Raw genomic sequence first — 26,052 nt, 5'->3', positions numbered from 1 at the left:
ACAAAAATCTCTATGTCTATGAGTATTCCAGATCTATATCCGTTTACATATTATGATTTGCCCCAAGCACAATTAACCTCAGTTTTTGGCCCGGCCAGATATTAATTGAACTACATTTTAACAAAAGAAATAATCTACCCTGAAGAAGATAAAGCAAGACCAGAAACTGACAGCTCATGGGCACTTTGGAAACACATACATGTTTTACTTGGCTGATGCACAATCTTTTTAAAAATAGGAAATGTCATATTAACACCTTGAATCCTGGTTTCTTTGTCGAAAACACAGTAGTTGAGAAGGATTGCTGCTGCTTCCAGATGAGTGGTGAGTTCTCCAATTTGGTCATATTTTTCAACACTCACTGTTGTCTTAAAATGAGTCACCTTCATGTACAAAACCTGCCTTGCCCTCAGAAGCACTTGTGTTTTTGACCTCTAATATAGTCTTTAAAATTTCAAAGCACAGACTTCAAAGCTTACTACAAACTATAGTAATCAGGGCAGTGTGGTCCTGGTATAAAAACAGACGTATAGATCAATAGAAGAGAACTGAAAGTCCAGAAACAAACCCAAACATTTATGGCCAACTGATTATCAACAAAGATGCCAAGGACATTCAATGGGGAAACAACAGTCTTTTCAACAAATGTGGCTGGGACAGCTGGATAACCACATGCAAAAGAACGAATCCGAGCTGTACACAAAAATTAATTCAAAAGAGATCAGAGACCTAAAGAGCCAAATACTATAAAGTGCTTAAAAGAAAACACAAATATAAATCTTCAGGACCTGGATTAAGCAATGATTTCTTAGCTAAGACACCACAAATGTGAGCAACGAAAGAAAAAAAAAAACAGATAAATTAGACTTCATCAGAATTAAAACTTCAAAAGACATCAAGAAAGTGAAAATGTAACCACAAAGTGGGAGGAAAAAGTTGCAAAGCATGTATCAGATAAGGAGCTAATATCCAGAATATACTAGTAGCCCCACAATAAAAAGAAAAATCACCCAATTAAAAAAAAAAAACAAAACAGGCAAAGGATTTGAATACACCATTCTCCAAAACAGAAGATACACAAAAAGCCAACAAACACATGAAAAGATACTCAATGTTATTACTCATTAGGACATGCATATCAAAACCACAATGTGATGTCACTTTGCACCCACTAAGATGACTACAATGAAAAGTACAGTATTGAGGAGGATGTGGAGAAACTGGAAACTTTTCAGTGAGAGTGGGAATATAAAATGGTATAGCTTCTCTGAAAGAAAGTCTGCATTGCCTCAAAAGTTAAACACAGAAATGCCACATGACCCAACAATTCACCTCCTACAGATAAACTCAAGAAAACTAAAAATATAAGTCCATGCAAAAACCTGCATATGAATGTTCATAGCAGCACTGATCATAATACTCAAAAAGTGGAAAGAACTTTAAATGTCTCTCACCTGACAAATGGCTCAACCAAATGGGATCTATACGCACAACTTAATATTATTCAGCCTTTGGAAAGAATAACGTATTGATACACTATGACATATTAACTCTGAAAACCTTAGGCTAAATGAAAGCGGTCAGACACAAAAGATCACACGTTGTCTGATTCCACTTATGTAAAATGTCCAGAATATTTGAAAACATGCAGAGAAGAGATTAGTGGCTGCCAGGAAGGGGGAGAAGGGAAATGACTGTAAATAGATACAAAGTTTCTTTTGGGGTAATGAAAATGTCCTGGGATTAGACAGCAGTGAGAGATGCAAAACTGTGAATATACTAAAATCCACCAAATTGGAGACACCTAACAAAAGTGGGCCTTATGCTAGGTGAATTACGTCTCAATAAACAAAAATTTCAAAACACTTCAATCATCATGCTCTATCTGCCATTAGATAACATAAAGCATGAGGAGCCCTCCTTTCCAGAAGTAGAAACTGAGGCGTGAAGGTAAAGTGGCCACCTGAATTCAGGTGGACCTGAATTCATTTTCCCAAATACCCATCTAGAGGGTCTCTCTAGAAACACCACCATTAGCATTAGAATACAGATTCCTTAAGGCTGCTCAACTTCTTCCTAGAAGAGGGAACCCCTCCAAGGCAGGCAGGAGTGGGCTATGGATGAAAAGGGGGAGTCCTGCTTCCAGAAGCCCATACTGCTGTTTGCAGAGGCAGGGGCAGACAATCAGAACTCTATTCTGTGCAGGAGGAAACCCCTATCCAAGATCTTTCCTAAATTATTCCCATAAAAGTGGTCAGGTTTAGAATACTCTCCTTTCTCCTCCAAACTTGAAAAAAAAGATTTTTTTATAGAAATATAAGCTCCAAACTTTTGAAGCCAAAGCAGGTTTTCTGTACTTGCAGCTTACAGATCATATCTGGATGTGCTCCTGGTGGGAGAAACACCAGGCACAGGCTTTATGTTCTAGTCTACTGTCTGACCTGGAGTTCCAAATTCAAGTACCTCTCAGACCAGGGAGTATGCACCTGCCTCCTCAATCCCCATCAGAACGCTTGTAAATTATGGGAACACTAAATAGTGCCACCAAATGTCTCTCTTCTCAAACCAGGTTTGTCCTATTGAAGCTTAGGATTCGGAACTATTTTAAGACTTAAGTGCCTCACAGTTATCAATGATTGATTACTCTCTGGGACTCGGGCTGAAATCTCAAGCTGCTTTGAGAGTTTGTAACTGCCCCAGTGCCAGAGACTCTCCTCAGCTACAGAAACTGCCTTCCTACCTGGATGCCCAGGACACTGGGACTTTTGGACATGCTAGCAACCGGGGATGGGTGGGGCTTCTCTTGCAAGGCTCTAATATAAGAAGGTGGAGTGGCCTATGGTTTTCTTCTGGGCAGCAAAGACAGCACAGGACCAAGTGTTGCCTCTGGCAGAAGCGAGGGGCGATGGGCCTTGCTGGGAGCCCCATGCAGTGTGCTCTGACCTCGTCGCAGGCTGCGCAGCGCGGCTTCAGGCACTCGGCGTGGTGCCTGCCACAGTATATCTTCCCATCTTGGTAGAAGTAGATCAAGTCCACCAGCAGCTCGTTGCAGACAGTGCATATGAAGCACGGTGGGTGCCAGCAAACACCGTGGCCGGCGCGCGACGCAAACACAGCGATGTCCCCGCCGTTAATCTGGCCTCCGCACTGCAAGGCAAACAGACACGTCAGTCCGCACGCCGGTCCCTTCTCTCAGGGCCACGCGCAAAGGCTCTAAGACCCCCACAGCCCCCCAAGAGCGGGTTACTGCACTCTTATTCTCAAGCTAGTCACCATGCCACCTGCTTTATGCACGTGGCCGTGCAGGGTTCGCTTGCCCTCCTTCCCACACCCCTTCCTTGCGAATAAGACCAAGATGAAGTGACTGGGAAAATCAGGCATGACAAGTTGGGAAAGAAAGAAAAGCTCCTTTGGCACAATGACACACAGGAGCTCTGCAGCCGGAGGCAAGCTGACAAGTGGAGAAGGTGTCTGTATCTCCTAGGAGCTCCCAACTCCATTCGGAGGCACAGCCAAGTTGAATGCCACAAGCAGTAGGTTTCAGGGGTGGGGGTGGGGGTACAAGAGGGGGACAGGGAGTGGAGCAGGGAGTGGGTTCATAAAAGTACTTTAATGATTTCTCCAAAGCCTTTTAGGCATGCTTTCAATCTGTTTTATCTAACGTCTATTTATCTAGTCTTTTTATTTATTTATTTATTTTTTTAAAGATGTTTATTTATTCAGGAGAGACAGAGAGGCAGAGACATAGGCAGAGGGAGAAGCAGGCTCCCTGTGGGGAGCCCAACGTAGGACTCCATCCCAGGACCCTGGGATCGCGACCTGAACCGAAGGCAGATGCTCAACCGCTGAGCCACCCAAGCATCCCTGTTTACCTAGTCTTGACTGCAAAAGCACCAGGTCTAAGGCCACACTAGGGGAAGGACTTCTTCCTCCCACCTCTCCTATCTTCTCGCTTCTGTTCCAAAAAGGTACAAGGCGGTATCTCTGATATCCCATGTTATGGCTGAGGTTGGGCCTTGGAGGGAGGAGTAAAGTGTGAGCTGGGAGGTCCAGGGAAAGGCTCTCTGCTGACCATGGCATCGGCCTTGACCTTCAGGGGCCGAGGGTCTAGTTCCTTGGCCCTGTGTGAGTGGCTGGCTCTGGGGAAAATGTCTGCAGCGTAGAAAAGATACTTCCAAACCTTTCCCATGTCATGGCCATCATGTGGGATTAAACATTTCACAGGAAATGAAGTAAAGGTCTCATGCAACAGTCTCGGGGAGCTCATCTGTGGTAGTGACCAGACAGAAGAAAGACACTGTTACAGAAAGTACTACCCTTGCCTTTTAGACCATTAGTAGACCTGGGATATGTACAGCGCTAAAACGTAAACTGAGGCATATTAAAATTTGCAAGAGTTTACTTGGTAAGGAGGGCTCTACCTATCTGGAGTGAGCAGAGAGGTTCTTACAGAAGATGGGGATGCAAAGCAGGGACATTATTTAACTGGCTGTAGCTTAAGCAGTTGCCTTATTTGAGAAAGGCTGGTTGCCTATTGTCTTAAGGGAGACATTGTTTGTATTGTCATTTGTATTGTCATTTTTCTCAATACTAAGACATTGGCTTTGGCTTGGTTTTGGTTTGCTTAAGTAGCTATGAAGATATCAGAGACACCTACCTCAGTGTAATGGCCTCCTTGCTTAGTTCCTTTAACAATACAGGATCCCATATAATCCTCACCTTAGTTCCATGATGTAGACATTTATCACCTGCATTTTGCAGATGACAAAATGGAGGGAAAATAACATGGTCAAGGTCATCTGGCAGAAACAGGAGTTAAACTTTACTGCCTCGGTGCTCTTGTCACTATTCTACACGACTTTTGATACCTGCTCATGAAATGATGCCCAACCTTCCTTTTTCCTTAGGAGAGTCGAGCTGGGCTGGTCCCAGGAGACCCATCTCAGAGTGTTAGAATTCCTGATGTAAGGACACTGAATCTTATATCTTTATTTTAAAAACTGCTATTAGCATTTCTTTAAAGGTTTGTTTCTTTATTTTAGAAAGAAGAGAGTGTGCTGGGAAGAGGGACAGTGGCGGAGGGAGAGAGGAACTCAAGCAGATTCCACACTGAGCAGGGAGCCTGACATAGGGCTTGATCTCACAACCCGAGATCATGATCTGATCTGAAACCAAGGGTTGGATGCTTAACTGACTAGATCACCCAGGTGCCTCATATTTTTCAAAGATTTATCTATTTGTTTATTTGGGTGGGGAAGGAGGGAGGTATGGCAAAGGGAAAAGGAGGAAGAATCCTCAAGCACACTCCTGCTGAGCGTAGAGCCAGATGCAGGGCTCCATCCCAAGACCCTAAGATCACGACCTGAGCTGAAACCAAGAATCAGCTGTCCAACCCACTGAGCTACCCAGGAGCCCCTCTCCTTTTCTCTTTTCCCCCAAATCTCACATCTTAACTGCTGACCACTTGCATCTCAAGGGTGAGTACTGAGAGTGAAGACTCCACTGCCAACTCTCTGGTGCTGTGGCTGCCCTGTTAAGTAGCTTCTCCATTCCACCCACCTGAACCTTCTCATCCCATCCCTCTGAAATCTCTAAAGAGGGCCACCGAATGGCACCCACTCCCCTCAGGTAGGATCTCACTACCTTTAAAAGGGTAAAATGAGCCTTCAAATCTTTTGTTCACCAATGTATCCCCAAGAGCTAGAACTGTGCCCGGCCCATAGTAGGCACTCACTACAACACCTATTGAATGAACGAATGCGTAAGAGGATGCCAGAGCCATCCCTCCCCCTTCCCTGGAATCCATTCTCACCTGTTCACAGATAGCCCCTGTCATCGTGACTGGGAAGGGCCTGACATTCCCTCGACCCAAGTTTTCACGTTTTCTCTGGTTGCTGAAGAGCTTTAGCTCCCTCTTCTCTTCCTCATCCAGGGAGTTGCAATATCGAACCTGAATAGACACAGAGGTGAGTCACGGAAGATGTTGCCCTTGCTCCGTGGGATTTCTGAAGCCCATGCCAGAGTTTTCTCCTTAAGCATGCTCCTATTCAGTTTTACAGCACTGCCCTGCACTGTCCCACCAGCAGGCTCGGGGCTGGTCAAAGTGAGTCTCTACCTGAGATGGCTGATGGCCAAAAGAACTTACCAAAGGCTCCCAAGTCCAGAGCCCAAGTCACGAGAAGGCTAAAGATTCTGTAATTGTCCCTCATCCTTACTGCCCTGCTCTACTATCCCATTAAGATCCACATCATGTAGGGCAGCTCTGGTGCTAGTCAAGATCTGGGGCTTTTTCCTACTTTAAAAATGATGTGGATCTTCAAATGGATTGTGGGGTCCTAATATATTCACCTCCATGTGTCCATGTCAGTGATCCTTGACACCAAAGGATGGCTCCAGGCCAGCGAGCCAGAACAGCTGTCAGAGGGCTCAGAGTTCCTGTCCTCCTACCTCATTTTGGGAAAATGGGGAACCAAAGTCTTGAGGTGGAGGGGTTGGTCCAGAGGTATGCGTGCTGTTTCCCAGAAGTCCCTGCATGTTTATCTGTGTGCAGGAGGGAAGGGCTGCCCACTGGCTAATCCATCAACTTTCGTAAGATCTTTTCCTTCTTGTTCAACACAAAAACTCACAGAGTTAAGGGAGGGACACTATAGACACTCAAATCCAGCATTTCCCAGTCTCTCCTCTTATTAACACATACCACGGAAAGTCTACCGTAGTCTTACACTATTATTTACTTATTACTGTCTTTAAATTGGTCTCACTTTTTAAAACCTGAATACATTTACTAAAAAGAAAGTATATTATGACTATAAATTAAAAGTCAGTATCACCTACAAAACCCAGAACGTGACCATAAAGCGAAACAGTGTGAGAACAAAATCATGTTGTTAGATTTTAGCTACTTCTGTTCAAGGGAGATCCTGAAATGGAGATTCTTAATGTGGTTACTGAAAAGTGGAGACTGGTGTCAGAAAACTGCTAGCCCAAACTGAAATCCAACCCCCCCCCCCCGCCCCGGGGCTTATTCAACCACTCAATCCTCAAAGAATGAAGCACAATTTATTTATTTATTTTTCATAAATTTATTTTTTTATTGGTGTTCAATTTGCCAACATATAGAATAACACCCAGTGCTCAATTTAAAAGGGGGTGATTCTCTCATTACTTGGCTCACTTTCACTTATGGCCATGTCTAGGTACCACTCAAAGTTCTGTGTCTGCCACACTTTGGGAAACGTGGATCTAGTCCCACTTTCTGTCTACTTTTGAATAATCTGAACTGCGGAAAGTTAGGTGAAATGTTCAGATGGTTGTATGACAGTTAGTGGGAAACTTTTGGACCAAGACTGTTGCATTGCATCCTAGCTGGAAAAGCAGTGCAGCTGTCTGTGTCTCAGTTGTTTCATCTGGGTGAAAGAGCAAATGATTAGATATTGACTTTAGAATCACTCTTTGTCCTCAAAAGGGCCATGTCAAGTGGGCAAAATCTGCCCATTGGGTCACATGTAAGGAATTCTCACCAACAGGAAGAAGGAGTTTGAATGGTCTCTTTTCATAAAACCACATTTAACTGTAAATAGAATAAGTCATTAAAAGCAGAGAACAGATCACCTTGCTCTATCAAGTAAAAAAGTGTTAAAAGAAAGTTCTTGTGTGGATGTCCCTGCGAGCACCACTGTGACCTGACTAGCCCAGAATATATGGTTACACCACTGACATTTTATGGATGTGCTTTTAAAGAAAGGCACTCCCCTCTTGCTTGTAAAAACCCGCATTTTCACTTCCAAATTAGTTAGCTGAGCATCGGGTTACAGTGCTTGCTCTCAGCTTTAAAGGAGAAAACATTGTTTGTATTTGTTTTATGAAGTCAGAAATGGGCGACAGGAAATTGTGGTTCTCTTTCTAGGGACTTGCTTTAGTTTTAGTAAAGCTTTTGCTTCACTTACTCAAATTTATCTTTGAAGCTTTTGAATTATCCCTTTTGATCTGAATATGGGAAGATAAAGACTAAAATAGCACCTACTCATTTCCCCAGAGAGCCCAGCTTGTGGGTGGGAGCAGTGGGTAGAAAGCTGGGTCCAGGCTCTCTAAAGGGGTTTATTTCTCCTTTCAATTTAAAATTGTTTAAAATGCAATCGGTTAAGTGGACAATTGAATTCTAGAGGAGGACTAATTTTAAAAGACAGATACTTAAAAATTAATTTCTAGTTTAAAACCTAGGTCCCTCAAGCTGGATGATCTTTTAAAAATGTATTCATGGATTTCCCTTCATGAGCAATTTGACTTCAAAGATAAGAAATGCCTACTTATTATAGTGCCTTTTATCTAGGTTCAGGAAAAAAGGACAGCCTGTAAGCCATCCTTCCACAAATGGTGACCCTGCAAAGTTGGCCTTTATTTTTTATTTTATTTATTTATTTTTTAAATATTTTATTTATTCATGAGAGAGAGAGAGAGAGAGAGAGAGAGGCAGAGACACAGGCAGAGGGAGAAGCAGGCTCCATGCAGGGAGCCCGACGTGGGACTCGATCCCAGGACTCTGGGATCACCCCCTGAGCCGAAGGCAAACACTCAACCACTGAGCCGGCCAGGCGTCCCCAAAGTTGGCCTTTAAACGACAAAAACACAGACATTCAGAGCTGTAAATTTGGACATGTGATTTCTACTTCAGCATAACGTGGAAAACTTACACACTTACTTAACAATGAAACAATGCTGAGAATTCCAGAGAATCCCACCGTTTTTGCAGGGCTTGAACTGGCCCAGGGAATTGCAATCAGTTAAGGGACTCCAGCCACCAGCACGTTCTTCTTCAACTAGGGAAAAACCTGGGCTTGAGCTTTTAACTTTTAGTGCTCCCTGGATACCCCAGAACAGCTAGTAGTGCCAGGCATAGAGGTGAATCCAGTCCATAATGAGATCTGCTTTTCAGTAACACTCTCCAGAAAGTGTTGGGCAGTTTCTTTTATCTCTAATTAAGGAAGCAAAAGTCTAAAATGAATGGCCAGAGTTTTTCTTGAGAGATCTCACTGACTGCAGCATTCTGATTTTGAAGTAGGTAACAATTCACAGAACCTTCGAAGAAATGGTTTCATAAAGTCCCACTAGCCCCTTACCTCATTGTCATGTGGCGGCAGCTGATGTAGTAGCTGCTTGATCCGTAGCTTCTCTCCAGGACTGTTGACATAAGGAACCTTCTCTTCTGGAAGACAGCTGTAGTACTGGTGAACCTGAAGGATAGAAAGCACATGGATTGTTTGCCCATTCGTCAAATCACTTGCCCATTCCCAGCCCCCCTAGGAAGACGATTCCGGCAGCAGGACACAGTGTACTTCCCCGCTGTTTCCACCCTTCTGAAGCTCAAGGGCATATGCATTTCTCACTACAAGCAGCCAAATTCATTTTTGAATAAAGAGTGGGGCAAATCACCCATATCCCGGGGCTTTCCCCCTCTTGTAAGGGAAAAAACAAAGCCAGCAAACTCTCCTAGAAAAAGAGAATTCAGCAAATAGGTGGGTGGACCCAAGGGTAGGGCTTTGTCGGCAGGCTCCCCCCCAGAGAGAGCGAGCAACTTTACCATTTTGTCTGTGTCTCTGGCATGCAGGCACGCACCGTGCCTCCCTAGCCAAAGGGATGTGTCAGTGCCTGCCTCGCACTGGGGTCAGAGCCAGGCTTTGGCACTCGGTGAGCTGCTGGGTCCCTCAGCCTCCACCTACGTTAAAAGCCCTCTAGGTTTTGAGCACTTTGGAAGGGCAGGTAGCATTTCACATCTGTCAGAAGAGAGAGTCACCACATCTGGGATACCGAGCATGTAATTAAAACTTGCCATCAATGTAGTTTTGCACATTCTAGAATGCTCCCATTGACAGCTGTTAGGATATATTCTCACACTTTCTGGGGTTCATTCAACTCTAACAAAGATTTGGGAAAGCAACTAATTTTGCCTGAGAAGAGAAAATAGACATTCTACTATCCGGCTGTATGCAAAACTAGGGTCAGGAAAAACTGGCCAAAACAGAAGGTATGCTATTATCCAGGAGAGGTGCGCGCGCATGCGCGCGCACACACACACACACACACACACACACACACACAAATCCCACAAGCTCAGATGACATCATGGAAAATTCTTTTCAGCTATCTCTTAGCATCATGACCAGCTCTTGCGAAACAAGGCATTCATTCAACAAGACACAGAAGACAGAAGACTTGTGGCTCTAAATTCATCAAATTTGTTCCACTCCACAAACTTGGTCTAATTCCCTTGAGTTTAGGAAGCCCTGGACATGTTTTGGGTATGCTGGAGCACAGAGCTACAAAAGCTTGGTCTACTCTGATCTCCAGAAACTAAATCATAACTTTTAAAAGGGGAGGGGAGGGAAACGCTTTGCAATGACAAGGCCTTAAAACAATGTGAAAGCCACCTTTGTTTTCGTAACAAATGACTGTAACCATTCACCATCGTGTGCATATTACTGTCTTAGGCAAAGCCCAGAGGCAACCATAAACAGACTGCTTGTCTTAGACTAGCTGGCTTTCTCAAGACAGGGCCCTCAACCCCTCCCTAGAGGCACCTGGCAGGAAGCCACATTCTGGGATGGGAAGGAAGGGCTCCGGGTTTTGAAAGCAGCCCACAGGTTACCAGCACTCTCTCCCAGAAGAAATGAAAGCCCAGATCCCGAGTTCGTTTGGGATTGATTAGATGCTGGCCATGGACCCATCAGAGACTGACCCACCATTTTGTACTCAGAGGAATCCGTGCATCGTATACACAATAGCAGGTAAGTGCAGGCAGAAAGCAGAGGCCTGTGTCTTGGGGAATGGGCCTCACCTCCCAAGCTGAGAGACGGCTTGTAGCAAAGCCTCGGGGCAATGTCCCTTTGTCCTTCTCACAACACCCACTCCACTGACAGAACCTCAGGGACAGATGCTAATAAGAAGAGAAATCACCGCAGATGCTTGATAGTAGACTCCAATTTGAACACGATGGACCCTCCCCTGCGTTGCCCCACATGACTCACACATCCCTCTTCACTGCCCAGAGCACAGGCATCCCTGAGAGTCCCAGTGACTCAGCACTTTGAGCCAAGCCTTTGCTGATACCAGCCACAGCTGAGCCTGGTTGGAATCTTCCTTGTCTCCTCTGCAGCTTGGCCAGCTCCTCCTGAACCCCAATTTTTGACTTCCCATCTGTCACTTCCCATCTCTGTGTTCCTGAGCGAGTTCCATAACCTCTCAGAATCCTCATCACAGGACTGTGGCAATTAAATCAGAGTGAAGTCTAAGCACTTGGCCCTCAATGACAATCAAAACCATGAACACATAGCAGTGAGTCTATTATCTGGCCTGCATGCTCCCAAGGGAACAATCCAGATTTTCCTGGCCTCCCCACCATTTTGAGAAATAGAGAAATACTGTTAGATTGCAGAGTGAGACCAAGCCTGGAGGCCCCCAATAGCCTTTGTCTGAGAAAGAAGGCGGCAAGGAAAAAAAAAGTTATTTAAGCTAGTTTGATTTTAGAGGGGGAAAAAAAAAGGCAGATTCTTATAAAGATGTGGGCGTTCTCTTGAGAAACCCAGCAGTACAGTGGGGCCTCATGAGGAAATGGGACCTGCTGCTGGAAGGTGACTGGTAAGGGATTCTTATATCTCTATGCCCAGTGTCCTCTCATCTCTGCCCTAATCTTCTTCCTCTGCAGACCTGTTCCTTAGCTTCTCAGAGCTTAAGGTTTCCCTTAGCACCTGAACTTACACAACTTCACGTTGTGTCCATCCTAGACTGACTCACTTGGCTCAGTTTTGAAGTTGCCAGAGAAGGCCCCTGCTTACCCCATCTCGGGCAAGGTCCGCACCTGCTGAGTGGATTGTAGAAGTCCCACCCTGTTTTGAGACTGGCGATAAAGGAGTCCCAACATGTCAGGACTGGGTGAAAGCAGAGGCGACTGTGACTGGAGACCTCCAGGGACGGTGAGCTAAATAAATACCCTGGCACGCTGAAGTCCGTCCTAAAGACTTAGAATTCTTATGTCAACAGAGGCAGTGGCTACTCTTCAAGAACATAACTCCATCCTTCCTGCCTGGGTCATCTTGTGTTGCCTTTTATAACTCAAGCCTAATGATCAATGCCGCAGAAAACACGTCCTTTCTACTACCAGCATTCCATAATTTCTTGAATATAGAATGTACTAAAAATAACTCCTCAGGAGGCAGTCCACAGTATGGTGGATGACTTAAAAACTTACCTAGTGAAATGCACCATTATTAAACCAAATCACCTGAGATGAACTAACAACCTCCCAAATCATCCCCGTGTCACGTGGTTGGTGATCCAGCTTGCTCTGAGGAAGGGGAATGAGTTGGTTCTTCACCACTTGCATTGGTCCTTCCACCCCTTGGTTTCTGTGTCTCCTCCTGTCTTCCCTCCTCCTTGAGGAGTCCAAGCTCTTCCTTGAGCAAAGGGATGGGAACGATGGGGAAATTCCCCTTTTGAATTCCCAGTCTGGCTCTGGCTAAACACAGAACTGCTGCATGTAAAATTCCTCTGGCGTTCTCCAAAATAAAACTACTGTGTAGCCCAAAACAAACAGTCAGCAAACCAACGGTAAGGGAAAAATATTTAGTATACTTTCTGGCACTACGGAAATTAAATTTGGCACCACCCCTGAAAATCCTGCAGATTGCTCATTTTCATCCAGCCATGTTTCTCTTATTAATTTTCACAAGCAAATAATCAAATCCAATAGAATTTTGTCAATGATGACCATTACCGGCCTATTACCTGGTACGGTATTAACTTTTTCCTCCTGTGTATAATGAATATCATTCTCCAAAAGCAGAACTATGGAATATGCTAGAAACTTTGTTCTATTTACTCATTACTCAGGTAGAAGTGCCCTGTGATACTGCCTTGGGTCGAGCTGTATGAGGTCCATTTCCCCCAAACAAAAGCATTTTGAACACAATCAACTGGCTCAGGAAAATGAGATAGCTGAAGGCCTTTATTTATGGTGTCACTCTCCACAGCGAGGTTTGGCAAGAACTTCAGTCTGTGTCACATGGATTTTAAGAACTTTAGTCAGTGTGCAAATAAAATCTACAAAGCAAGGCCTCACCCAGTTTGAAAGACTGGGTTTGTTAGAAGGAACTGCACATTTGACAGCATTTCGGCCTGGGGAGTCAAATGACTCCCTGTCGGAGAGAAAAGTGTGCTAATTAAAAAAAAAAGTGTGAAGTGCTTAATTGAGAGCAGTGGTTCTCAAATTTTAGCTTGCATCAGAACCACGTGGAGGGCTTATTAAGACACATTTCTAATTCCGCAGGACTGCATGCGGTAGGGCCCGATGGTTCGAATTTGTAACGCCTTCTCATGGGATGCCCCTGCTGGTGGTCCAGGGAGCATATTTTGAGGGCTTTAGAGTCATCCAACTGCTGTCCCTCCACAGCCAACCCTGTGAGGTTGCCGGGTAAATGATGGTATGCCTATGCTCTCCAGGAGACCCAGGAGGCCTAGAAAAGGGGAAGGAACTTGTTGGATCTCACTCAATTTTGCAAGGGTCTCTTGCCACACCTACATGTATGCCTAAGAAGGCGGATTCCACCAACTGTGGCAAGGATAAGTCCTAAGGGCAAAGTATTACTGGGTGGAACATTTTCCATATCAAAAGCATCCCTGTTTTCTTCAGAGTGGGAACCCAACAAAAGAGTTCTACTTTCTTGATCTCAGGTTCAATGTCCTTCACCCTCTACATGAAGGAAGGAATCAATGAATGTATTTATTTACTGAGCAGCTCTTATGCCAGAAGTGTTTTTATATACAGTATCTCATGAACCCTCCCCATACACTGGAGTTTGGTACATGGTACTCATTAGACTGAGCATCACACAGCTAAAATGTGGGAGAGCCGTTTTTGGACTTGGCTTCCTCATCCTCTCCTTTTGTTTTTCGTGGATTCTTGGCCTTCTTTATCAAGAGAGAAAGAGACTGGCAGATGGATGAAAAGGAACTAAAAACCAGATATAGTAGATTCCCAGTATTATGACTGACCACATAAATGATGAACACGTTTTCCTTTGGTGTTCTTCAGAAAATAACCAACATATGGTCCGAAAGGAACTGGCAGTAGGTAAAAAAAAAAATGAGGTACTCCAAATGGAACTGTCTTTCCACACAATACCATGCAATGATGGTGTAAGGGAGTTATGGCAGATGTGGCTGCCTACACTCATCTATTTTCCTTTCCTTCCTTAATAAGAATACCAAAATCCTACTTACAGCATCAGTGTGCCCAGCTTAGAATAATATGTTTATACCTCCCTAGTAGCTATGAGTGGCCATGCAAATAAATTTTGGCCAATGACACACACCATGTGACTCCTGGGAGAGTTCTTTTAAAGGAGGCTGAGCAGTTGGCAAAGGCTGTTTTTTTGTTTGGTTTGGTTTTGTTTTTTTTCCCATTCCCCTTCTTACTGTTTCCTGTCTGGAATATAAAAACAATGGCTGGAGCTTCAGCAGCCATCTTGTACCATGAAGTTCTTTATTATAACATGTAGCACCATACCAGCTCTGGACTGTCTATCTCTGAACTTCTTTTACCAATGAGAGAAATAAATGATTTCTTTATTTACAGTCTCAGTTACTAGGAACTGAATGCAATTCCTAAATGATACAGCAATGGTTTTCAAATGTTAACACACTGCAGAATCATTGGATGTCTTCAATAAGTATTATCTCCTTTTTCATTCTTCTCAGTCTGAAAAAAAGCCCAGAATTCTATATTTTTAATAAATACCTCACACCACACCAGGAAAAACACTGGTTTAAGAGGAAGGCAAACATGACTCCATAAGGTGAAAGTAAAAACTCCTGAAGTGTAATCTCTGATGTGGGATGACACATTTGAAAGGCTTTCTAAAAGCCCTCTTAACCCAGAAACTAACTAGAAGATTGGACCTTTATTTCACACTCTCCCTCTCCTGCAGTTTGAGAAGCTTGGAATCTCAGTTAATCTACCTCAATTCAGGAAGGCAATATCTAGAATATGCCTGAGGTCTCAGAAGGCAGGTACTATAAAAAAGGGAAATATGCTGCCTGAATTTGTGGCACGTGGTGGTTTTTATGAAAAGTGCACACTAGTTCCAAAATGGAGACCTTGAGAACAATTGGGGAGCATTACAGCTATAAGCAAGTGGTGATAGGCTGCTTTTAAGGGCCCATTTGTTCACTGTGTCCCCACTTGCCAGAATTTCATTACCCAAGCAAGAGGAGAAAAGTGGTGTTAAGTGGCATCTAAGAGGTAAAATTGTACCAAGTTTGGCTTCTTTCCTTTTCTCCTGGAGACCCACATTATAATTTTAATTGGTTTACTCAGGAAGTAATGTAGGAAAATAACAGCAGTCTAATACCTAATGCCTAAACAATGCCTCCATCATGCTTTAGCTCCCATAGGATTAGGATGAAAAAATCAGAAATAAAAGCTCATATGGGGTATTTTCAAAGAATATTTCAGAGGGCTTTTTTTTTTTTTCTTTTACCCAATGTCTGATTCAACATTAAATCATGTGGACATAGGTTTAAAACATACTCAGAATCCAGTCATTTTTCCACACATCTCTAGGACCATTTAGCCATGACTGGTTATTGCCATGACTGCTTCTGGATCCCAGCTTTCACCTTTTGTTCCCCTGAAGGTGATACTCTATTCAGCAGCAAGAACAACTCTATTTGAATATTAACCAAGTCATGTCACTTCTCAAAACCTTTCATGACTTCCCATTCCCCTCTGATCCAAACGCAAAGTCTTTAGTGAAAGATCAGGATCATGCCTCCTTAACCCTTGGCTGATTGTATTACTTACGATATTCCTGTGGTTCAGTTCTACTCCCAATAGCCTCCTTGCTGTTCCTCTTACCTCAGGGCCTTTGTACTAGCCATTCTCTTTGCCAGGCACATTCTTCTCCCCACATACTTACATGATGCCCATCCTCACTTTCTCCAGTCTTTGCCCAAAGGACACCTCATCAGAGAGGTCTTCCCTATCAGAGAGGCCTACCTTAATAAATCAGCTACCTTCACCTCTTACTCTCGAGACCAGTGCTTCTCAAATGGGTCTAATGTTGACCCGCGGGGGTTATTTAGGAATGTCTGGAGACATTTTTCATAGTCACAACTGGGGTGAGTGCATGTATATGTGCAAACATGTGTGCTATTGGCGTATAGCACACATGTTTGGTTGAGGATGGGGATGCTGCTAAATTTTCTATGATGTATAAGATAATTTCTACAGTAAAGAATAGTCCGACTCAAAATGTCAGTAGCATTGAAACTGGTAAACAATCTGCTTTTCTTCAAAGAATTTACCACTGGCTGATGCATAATGTACTAATTCATTATCTCTCTCTCCCCTCTAGAATGTGATTACCTGGTATTTTATTCACTATATAGCTCCAGATGAGTATCATACCTAGCAGGTGCTCAACACACGTTTGCTGAGTGAATGCATGCTGTGTTCAAATCTCACCTTACTGCCTCTTTGGTTTATCAAAGGATTTGGACAGATACATGGAGCAAGAGAAGTGAGGTTTCTGGAGGAACCAGAGTCAAACTCACAGAGCTTCCCTTTCATCCCATCAAAGCACCTACTTTGTCACTGAAGGTTCCTGGTGTAGGGGGATAGAGGAGCAGCTAGAAAGATGAATGGAATACCTGACAAGAGACTGTTTCTTTCCTTTCTTTTTTTTTTTTTTTAAGATTTTATTTATTTATTCCTGAGAGACACAGAGAGACAGGCAGAGACATAGGCAGAGGGAGAAGCAGACTCCCTATGGGGAATATGATGTGGGACTCGATCCCAGGACCCTGGAATCATGCCTGAGTCAAAGGCAGATGCTCAACCACTGAGTCACCGAAGTGTCCCAAAGGGACTGTTTCTATAAAAGGAAGGGGCCAAAACAACACCCATGTGTTTTTGAAGCTAGAGAATTTAAGTTGAGTCAACTTTATTCAAATTAAGGAAAATAATCACATTATGTTCTAAGTAGCTCCTGTACTTGCAAATCACATGAGTTGTTCTGCCTGTATGCCTGTTAGCTCCACACACTCACTCTTTCCAAACCTTTTAAGTTAAATGTTTTTTAAATTTAGAATATTAGAATATTAAACTTCAATGTTTAGTTAGAAAATACTTTCCATTTATTTTGGAGCATTACCTGGCAGTTATTTTACCTGTCTAAAATAATAGGTCTCTGCCTATTTTATTTCTCTTTCTCTCTTGCTGTGTCTCTCATGAATAAATAAATAAAATCTTTTTTTTTTTTTAATTTTTATTTATTTATGATAGTCACACAGAGAGAGAGAGAGGCAGAGACATAGGCAGAAGGAGAAGCAGGCTCCATGCACCGGGAGCCCGATGTGGGATTCGATCCCGGGTCTCCAGGATCGCGCCCTGGGCCAAAGGCAGGCGCCAAACCGCTGCGCCACCCAGGGATCCCTAAATAAAATCTTTTGAAAAAGGAAGAGGTCCCAAAATGAAAGAACTTGGAGTTTAAACACTTACCCTTCAAACTACAATTACATAAAGACTCCCCTACCCCAATTTTACCAAAACATTCTTTGCAGAACGTCTACACATTTGCATACATGCCCTGCTAAAAATTCTTCAACAGTTGCTTACTTTTTTTTGGTAACAGTTTCAATATTGCCTTTAGACAAAATATACACATACATATGTATGGAAAAAGCAGGATGGTAGTTTCCTATAGTGGTTAAGTGTTTGGACTCTGGAATCACATTGTTTGGGTCTGAATACCGGATTGAACACTCACCATCTGTACATAGTTGGGCAAGTTACTCTATCTCTTATAAAGTCAGCGTCTCATCTGTAAAATGGGGACAATAATACTCACCTTAATGTATTGCCATGAGGCTCAAATGGTATAATGCAACTAGTGCAGAGGCAGACACACAGCAAAGGCTCTATTTCTTAGCTTTGAAGCAATCAAATTCATAAGTCATAAATGCCTGTGTTGTGGATTGAATTGTGCCCGCCTGTTCACACATTGAAGCCCTAACCCCCAAAGTGATTGTATTTGGAGACAGAGCCTTTAAAGAGAATTACATTTAAATGAGGTCAGAAGGGTGGGGCTGGACTCAGAACGAACTGATGTCCTTATAAGAAGAGGAGGAGACACCAGGAGTGCACATGCACAGAGAAAAAGCCATGTGAAGACACACAGAGGGCAGTCGCCTGCAGCCCAAGAGAGGTCTTACCAGAAACCAGTCCTTCCGGGACCTAGATCTTGGACTTCTTGCATCTAGGACTGTGAAGGAATAAAATGTGCTGTTGAAACCACCCAGTCTGTGGTATTCTATTATGGCACCTGAGCAGACTGACAAGACAGTCTCCTATATGCAAGGAACAGTTCAGTCCTTGTGGGGAGAGGATACACATACAAATGACCCCTGGATGAAGGAGGTTGTATTTGAGTACGGTGTATAAGACAAGTACGAAAGTCACCATGATGCAAGATTAAAATAATGCAAGAGCCATCCGAGGCAGACAAAAATACTACAAAGTGTTAAAGAACAATAAATCAAATGCCTAAATTGGTACATCTGTCAACCAATTTCCATGGTGGAAACAATCCACTGTGGATGACTTCTAGCTACCTATGTGACATCATTGGATGTGGGCCCGAGAAGAGATGCCGAGTCGTATCCATTATATATGGTATTTCTACCACATGGATATGACAGATGAAATAAACCCAAGAACACAGATAACCATGAAACATAGGAAATTAATTATGAAGGGATAAGTTCTGAGTATCTATTACTTTATTTTTAATATAAGTTAAGTTTAAAAAATGGCTGAATTTAACAACTGGCTTACTGAATTCCTGAAAACTGATCAACCGGATCTTGTGAGGCCAGTCAATTCCAGCACACCACTGTCAGAAACTTATATCATCAGTTTCTTTGGCAAACTTTCTTTAAAAAGGTAAAAACACTAGGAGGCCTGTAAATACCTAAAGACTACTTCAAAGGGCATGAAGACAACCCATCCAGCTCTAGCTCTCTCTTTGATGGTTCTGGCAAAGAGCACAGTGTGCCAAGTCATCTACTTTCCCTGATATATTCTTCAAAATATTTACAGGTCACTCTGCTAATCCTTTCCATATTCCCTCCATCCACATGCCAAAAACTCTGCCCTTTCTTTATACATCTTTTCCTTTGCTCTCTTCTTGTTTCCTTCTTAAATCCCTGGGCATAATCCAGAAGTCAAGAACATTTAAAAATAGTTATTAATGTACTGGCAGGTGTCTGATTTTCTCTTCTGAAGTTATAAAGGATTTGAGTTGAACATATGGTCAGTATCCACAAAATATAGAAAAACAACAACAAAAACCCCACCTGAAACCTTAAATAAACTCAACTTTTTAAAAACTAGCCTGGGAATGGCCAATGGTGTTCTAGTAAGTCAGTGATTCTTACTTTAAAAAAAAAAAAGGAAAAGATTCTCCACTTCTGGGATATCCACTCAAACTTCAACTATGTTACTATTTGTCTACAGAAGAGAGAAACTGCATTTGATATTTAAGGTTTGATTCTTCACTATGACAGATACTAAGCTTCAACTGTGACCAAGTTATCTAAATTCTCTGGGCTTCAGTGTCTTCATTTCTAAGACTAGGTACTCATCTTGCAGGGTTGTGAGGATTAAAGGTTGATGACAGAATGAAAATACACTTAACCGTAAGGCCATATATAATTGTGAGGTGAATATTATTACTGAAAATAAATACAGTAGAGATTAGAATTGTATTGCATTATAACTGGACAGCTAGTAATAACAACCTAAGTATAGTGGTCTAGGGCCAATATGGCATTCTGTAAAAACCATCAAGCATTTAGGTTTTAGCTTTCTGTACCACTACCCTAACTATTTGTGGCATCTATTCTCCAAATCACAAATGACTGCTGGAGTTCCAGACAGCATACTCACATTCTAGGCAAGAAGATGGGGAAGGCCAAGGGGAAAATTACCTATCTCCCAGTTGGATCGTAACATTTAAAGAGATTTCCTAGGGGATCCCTGGGTGGCTCCACAGTTTAGCGCCTGCCTTTGGCCCAGGGCACTATCCTGGAGTCCCGGCATGGAGCCTGCTTCTTCCTCCTCCTGTGTGTCTCTGCCTCTCCCCCTCTCATAAATAAATAAATAAATAAATAAATAAATCTTTCAAAAAAAATAAAAAAAATAAAGAGATTTCCTAGAAGTACTATCCAACTTCTATTTATAACCATTTGTCTATACCAAGCTCCAGGAGAAGCTAGGAAATATAACCCCTAGTTAAACAATTGCTGTCCAGAAAAAAATCAGGTTTTGTTCGTAAGAAATGAGGAGACACTGACATTGGATGCATATGTAGCAATTATGTCCCAGTAAACATATGAGTTCTGAGTTACCTCTTCCCTAGGTGGACTCCTATATAGTTTCCTATATGGCATGTTTCCTGTGTGTTGTTATTGTTTCTGATTCTATACTTCATATACAACATAATTAGCCCATTTTCCTCCTCTACTAAAGTACAGATTCACAATGTTGTGTAAAACCATTTTGAAGAAAATTTAGAAAGCAGCAACAAGAGAAATTCTACAACAAATTCAACTTTTTAACTACCCAAAGTGATACATAAGGACACAGCTATAATTCTGTAAGAATTCTTCCTTAAATAAGAGATTGGTGATTACAGGATGCTGTTGGAAACCCATTTTAACATGGTTTTAAAAGTTGGTTAGGGTGCCTGAGTGGCTCAGTCAATTAAATGTCTGCCATCCTTGGATTGAGCCCCACATCAGTCTTACTTGTATGAGTGGGGAGCCTGCTTCTCTCTCTCCTCCTGGCTCATGCTGTCAAATAAGTAAATAAAATCTTAAAAAAAAAAAAAAAGTTGGTTGGGGTGCTGAGTGGCTCAGTTGTTTAAGCATTGAGCTCTTGATTTCAGCTCAGTCATGTTCTCAGGGATGAGACCTGCAAGGGGAGGATGAGTCCCCTCTTCCCTATATACTCACCATGTGTGCAGGCACGTGCTCTCTCTCTCTCTCTCACAAAAGAAATATATACATATATTGGTGATCTTTATTTGGAATCAGTTCATTTAAGGCAGTTTCATTTCTGCCCATTAAATGATGGTTGTGAACCCATGACAAAGTATGAGAACTAAGGGGCTCCATATATAGTTCCGAATAAGTATTTCTGACCACCATGGCTATCATCAGCCTGAGTTCCACTGACCGCTCCATTAAGTTTCAAATGTATCACGGATCCAATAGCAAGAATTTGAGTCTCCCCTGCTCTGAGAGGCCAAAAGATCAGTGAAGTAATACCTTGGCCTAGATTTCAAGGTTAGATATGGTCATAAAACCCTGAATATCCTATACTGTGCTATTGTGGAGAAACAGATGGAAAGGAAGGTTTGGTTTTGATGACCTAGATTACGCACGCCACTGTAACAAACAACAAAATATCACTGGCTTTGCACCACAGTCATTTTTTAATTAAAAAAAATTTTAAATGTTCTTATTGTGGTAAAGCATATATAAGATTTGCCATTTTAATTATTTTATTTTAGTTTTGTTTGCTGTTGTTGGTATTTTTAAGTAGGCTCCCTGCCAAGTGTGGAATCCAAATAAGAGTTTGAACTCACATCAGGCCTTGGGCTGAGATCAAGAGTCTGACACTTAACTGACCGAGCCACCAAGGTGCCCCCATTTTAAAGTACACAATTCATTAATTACAATCACTATATTGTACAACCACCACCATAATCTTTTACAAAAATATTTTCATCATACCGAACAGAAACTCTCTACCTTACATTAAGCAGTAATTCCTTATTTCTCCCTTCCCCTAGCTTCTAATCTACTTTCTGCCTCTATGAATTTACCCAGTGCAGATATTTCATCTAAGGTCAATCACACAATATTTTTCTTTTCTAGCTTATTTAACTTAGCATAATTTTTTCAAGGTTCATTCATTTCATAGCATCTACCAGAACACCTTCCTTTTTATGGCTGAATACTATTCCACTGCATGACTATACCACATTTTGTTTACCCATTCATCTGTTGGTAAAACTTGAGTTGTTTCCACCTTTTGGCTACTGTGAATAATGCTTCAATGTGTACTTGTATCGTGTACAAATATCTGTTTGAATCTGCTTCTAGTTGTTTGGGTATACACGTAGGAGTGGAGTTGTCAGATCATGTGTTTAATTTTTTTGAAGACCTCAAACTCTTTTCCACAGTGTTTGCCATTTCCACCACCAGTGTACATGTACAAGGATTCCAACTTCTTCCTTTCCTCACCCACACTTTTTTTTTGAAGATTTTTATTTATTTATTTATTTATTTATTTATTTATTTATTTATTTAATAAATAAATAAATAAATATTGAGTGTAACTTAATATTTATTAAATAAATAAGATTTATAAATAAATCTTGAGTGTAACTTAAATAGTGAAATCACCAAGAGACACAGAGAGAGAGAGGCAGAGACATAGGTGGAGGGAGAAGTAGGCTCCCTGTGGGGAGCCTGACGCAGGACTTGATTCTAGGACCCCGGGATCATGACCTGAGCCAAATGCAGATGCTCAATCACTGAGCCACCCAGAAGTCCCTCACCCACACTTGTTATCTCCCATTTTATTTTAATTTTTAAATTTTTAAAATTATTTTTTAATCTCCCATTTTCAAAAATTATAGGCATCCTAGTAGATGTGAAATGGCATCTCATTGGGGTTTTGATTTGCATTTCTCTAATGAATAAGGATGTCAAGCATCTTTTCAAGTGTTTATTGGTCATTTGTTGATCTTCTTTGGAAAAAGTCTCTATTCAAGTTCTTTGCTTATTTTTTGATTGTGGTTTTTTAATTTTGTTGTTGAGCTATAGGAGTTTTTTATCTCTTCTGTATATGAAAGCCTTATCCATACCACAGTGTTACTTCTCACTTATACTATATCTCTGATATAGTAGGCTGAGATCCAGGTAATCGAGGCTATATATTAATATCTGTCTCCATAATCATGGCAGCAGAGAAAACAGAGGTTGGAGCTGAACACTGGCAATTAAATGCTTTTATGTGGATGTGAAACACCCAACTTCTGTGTATATTTCATTGATTAAAGCAAGTCACATGCTCATGCCTAATTTGCACAGGAGTAATTTTCAAGTGCCTGGAAGGAGTCAATCATTTGTGCATAGCCCTAATGCTCACTATAGTAGAGAAAGACGAGTGGTATATGAATAAGATACTACCTTTTGGAAAGGAAAGTATAGTCAATTTTTTTTATTCATGGTAGTTATATTCGAAAAGTAATAGCAAACATTGAAGTAGTGAATAGTAAACCACTGCTCCTAAGGGAAATTCCTGCCAGCCTCTGGTCACATTTTGTCGGTGGTCACATTTTGTCATAAATCCATGACCTTGTTTTAACTACATATATGTAGTTGATTCACTAACACTAAATTCATGGTCGACAGCACTATAGCTCATGCTGAGTGAAGATCTATTATTATCCATCAAACATATATTCTCCATGAGGCATCTGACAGGCTTCTTGCCTTTGGGAACATTAGACAACACTTCAGCACTGAGCTTGAGATGTAACTTAAATAGTGAAATCACCAAGTGCAAAACATGTAGCACTAAATAGACGACAAAGAGCATGCTTCTTTATTTTATGAGAGCTGAGACAAAAGGCAGAGCATTGCTTCATTCAACCTCAACTGGCAACGTACATGTTGGGTGACTCAATTTTTTCACCCCTTTACACATGTCTGGGAATAACTGCAAAAGTGCTGTGTATTGATTTGGGGGTGACAAATTTTGATGATGAATAGGTGAATTTGCAAATACTCCATGAATAATGAGAATCAACTAGATTCTAATCTACTTGACCTGTTCAGGAGTAAGGGGTTTACTCAGGATTCCAATTTAGGTCTGATTTCAAAGCTCATTCTCTTTCCAATTCACTACACTGTCCTTATAAACTAGTCACAGGATTACACTTTGCTCTAAGTATTTGATGAATAAATGGCCAATGCAGTCACAGTTCATTCTTCAAGCTTGAGATTCCTGCTAAAGCCTTGAATAATGAACAGGCTAGAGTTGCTGCTTAATCATGAAAACTACATGGACCAAATGGAACTCCAAAGAAGGTAGAAATCAACAGCCATTTGGTAATGTGCATGCTTTGAATGTTATGTGGTAAGAATCATAAGAACTAACTCAGGCTAGATGAAGTTTTTTCTTTGAGGTCTGTGCAAGAGAAGATAATGTGTTCAAGTTTATCCCCAACAAAGACCATGTGGTCCTTGAAATGATTGCTCCAATTGCTGAGGGTACATTTTTAAATCTTATTAGTTTACTATCATTTTATGTATTTATTTTGTGGTAAAATACACATAATATAAAACTTACCACTTTAACCATGTTTAAGTGGCATTAAGTACATTGGTGGGCAATCATCACCGCCATACATCTCCAGAACTTTTCCTGCACCTTCCACAGCCCTCCCCTCCACTGGCTCTGCACAACTGTCATTGTCTTTTCTGTCTCTATGAACTTGACTACTTGAGAGTAATTTTTATTACATGTTGGGACCAAATGTTCTTCTTCAGCATTACTTCTCTGAAATTCTGATGAAAATCAGTAGGGAAAAAAATGAGTCAGACAATATATCTACACTTACATTTAAGTCTTTTTATAAGCAACATTCCTTCTCTTTTTAATAAGACAATTAAGGATTCCAGAGGAGACACTGGCCCCAGCCATCAGTATCTATAACAAATGGGAGGATGTGGGAACTCAGCTTTTCACAGAGAAGACCCATGTGATAAATCGCCACTGATAATTGGGCAAGTTATTTCTCCTGACTTTCCAGCCTCAGGGCGTTAACTTAACATTTCACAGATCATAGAATTTCCATTATATAGTATCTCTTCCTCACTCAAGACAGTTTCTTTATTATTCTAGAAGTGGCATGAGAAGAATCAAAAGTGTTAGCCACTGATTGCAAGAACAGAGAACTCAATATCAGCTCGGCTCAGCCCAGATAGGTAGTTCTGGCAGGCACTGTTCAGCATACTGACAATCTAGTATAAAACAATGCTCATCCACATGTCATCACAATCTCAAGTAAAAAAACAGTAGATACCATTATGCGCTTAGCCAACAATTTGTATATTTGCAGTAGTACCCCATAGTCTTGGTACTCTGTCATAATCACAATATATTCCTTTGTTGCCTATAGCCTTCTTTACTCTTGTTATAGTTTACTGAACATTCCTCTAAAACTTTTTTGGAAATCAGCAGAAAATGTATGAAAAAGAAAAGCAAAGCCTCAATTTTACTCATACATTTTTAAGAAAGCAGACCTGTAAAAATGGGGAGTTTCCAAATATGTTCTTATCTATGCTAAGAAAAGGGAATAAAGATGTAAAATAGACATGAAATGATCTCAAAATTACTAGTATTAATACAATTTTGGTTTTAAATTGTTTTACTCATGTTCGAGCAATATGAACTCAAATGAGGTGGCTGAAAAGCATACTGCCATGCAGGCTTTTCAAGATGGGAGGAAAAAATCTTCTATAAGTAATCTAAGAAATGGTACTAAAAATATATCACATAAGTTGTATGTCACAGTTAAGAGGAGGATGGAACACTGATACTTGTTTAAAATGCATGACAGGAGAATACCCTGACGTTGAAGGGAGCCCAGAGTACTTAAACAGAGGCAAGGGATCCAGCATGGCTGAACGTTAAGAAATGGTTAGCCACCCCTACAAAAATAGGAATATACTCCATAGCTTTCCAAAGGTAAAGGAAAATGAAGGAAACTTCTATTAAAAAATAGAAGAAAATAGAAAAAAGTAGAGGAAAAAGATGGCAAACACAAAGCAACAAAAAGTGGTAGTAAGAATTATTAAGTTATCATAACAAATGTAAATATATTATATCCATCAATTAGAAGATGGATTATCGGTTTGGAT

The 26,052-nt window shown here is 41.5% G+C and overlaps 1 protein-coding gene across 10 annotated transcripts in view; it reads right to left on the bottom strand.

Moving 5' to 3' along the window:
- PRICKLE2 (prickle planar cell polarity protein 2) overlaps positions 1–26,052 on the bottom strand; it is a 321,924-nt gene that overhangs the window by 48,034 nt on the left and 247,838 nt on the right. For 9 of the 10 annotated variants that reach the window (XM_025456470.3, XM_025456472.3, XM_025456473.3 and 6 more), the window contains 3 exons: positions 9,117–9,230; positions 5,813–5,950; positions 2,944–3,147 (listed from right to left, as the gene is read on the bottom strand). In XM_025456470.3, the coding sequence (XP_025312255.1) occupies positions 2,944–3,147; positions 5,813–5,950; positions 9,117–9,230 (456 nt within the window). Of the gene's footprint in view, positions 1–2,943; positions 3,148–5,812; positions 5,951–9,116; positions 9,231–9,577; positions 9,600–26,052 lie in introns of those variants that run through there. The other variant, XM_035703522.2, reaches the window with a different exon arrangement.

Source organism: Canis lupus, chromosome 20 (genome assembly GCF_003254725.2).
Source record: "Canis lupus dingo isolate Sandy chromosome 20, ASM325472v2, whole genome shotgun sequence".
Lineage (NCBI taxonomy): Eukaryota > Metazoa > Chordata > Mammalia > Carnivora > Canidae > Canis > Canis lupus.
The sequence above is the reverse complement of the archived record's forward strand: the minus strand, read 5'-3'. Positions and strand labels throughout refer to the sequence as shown.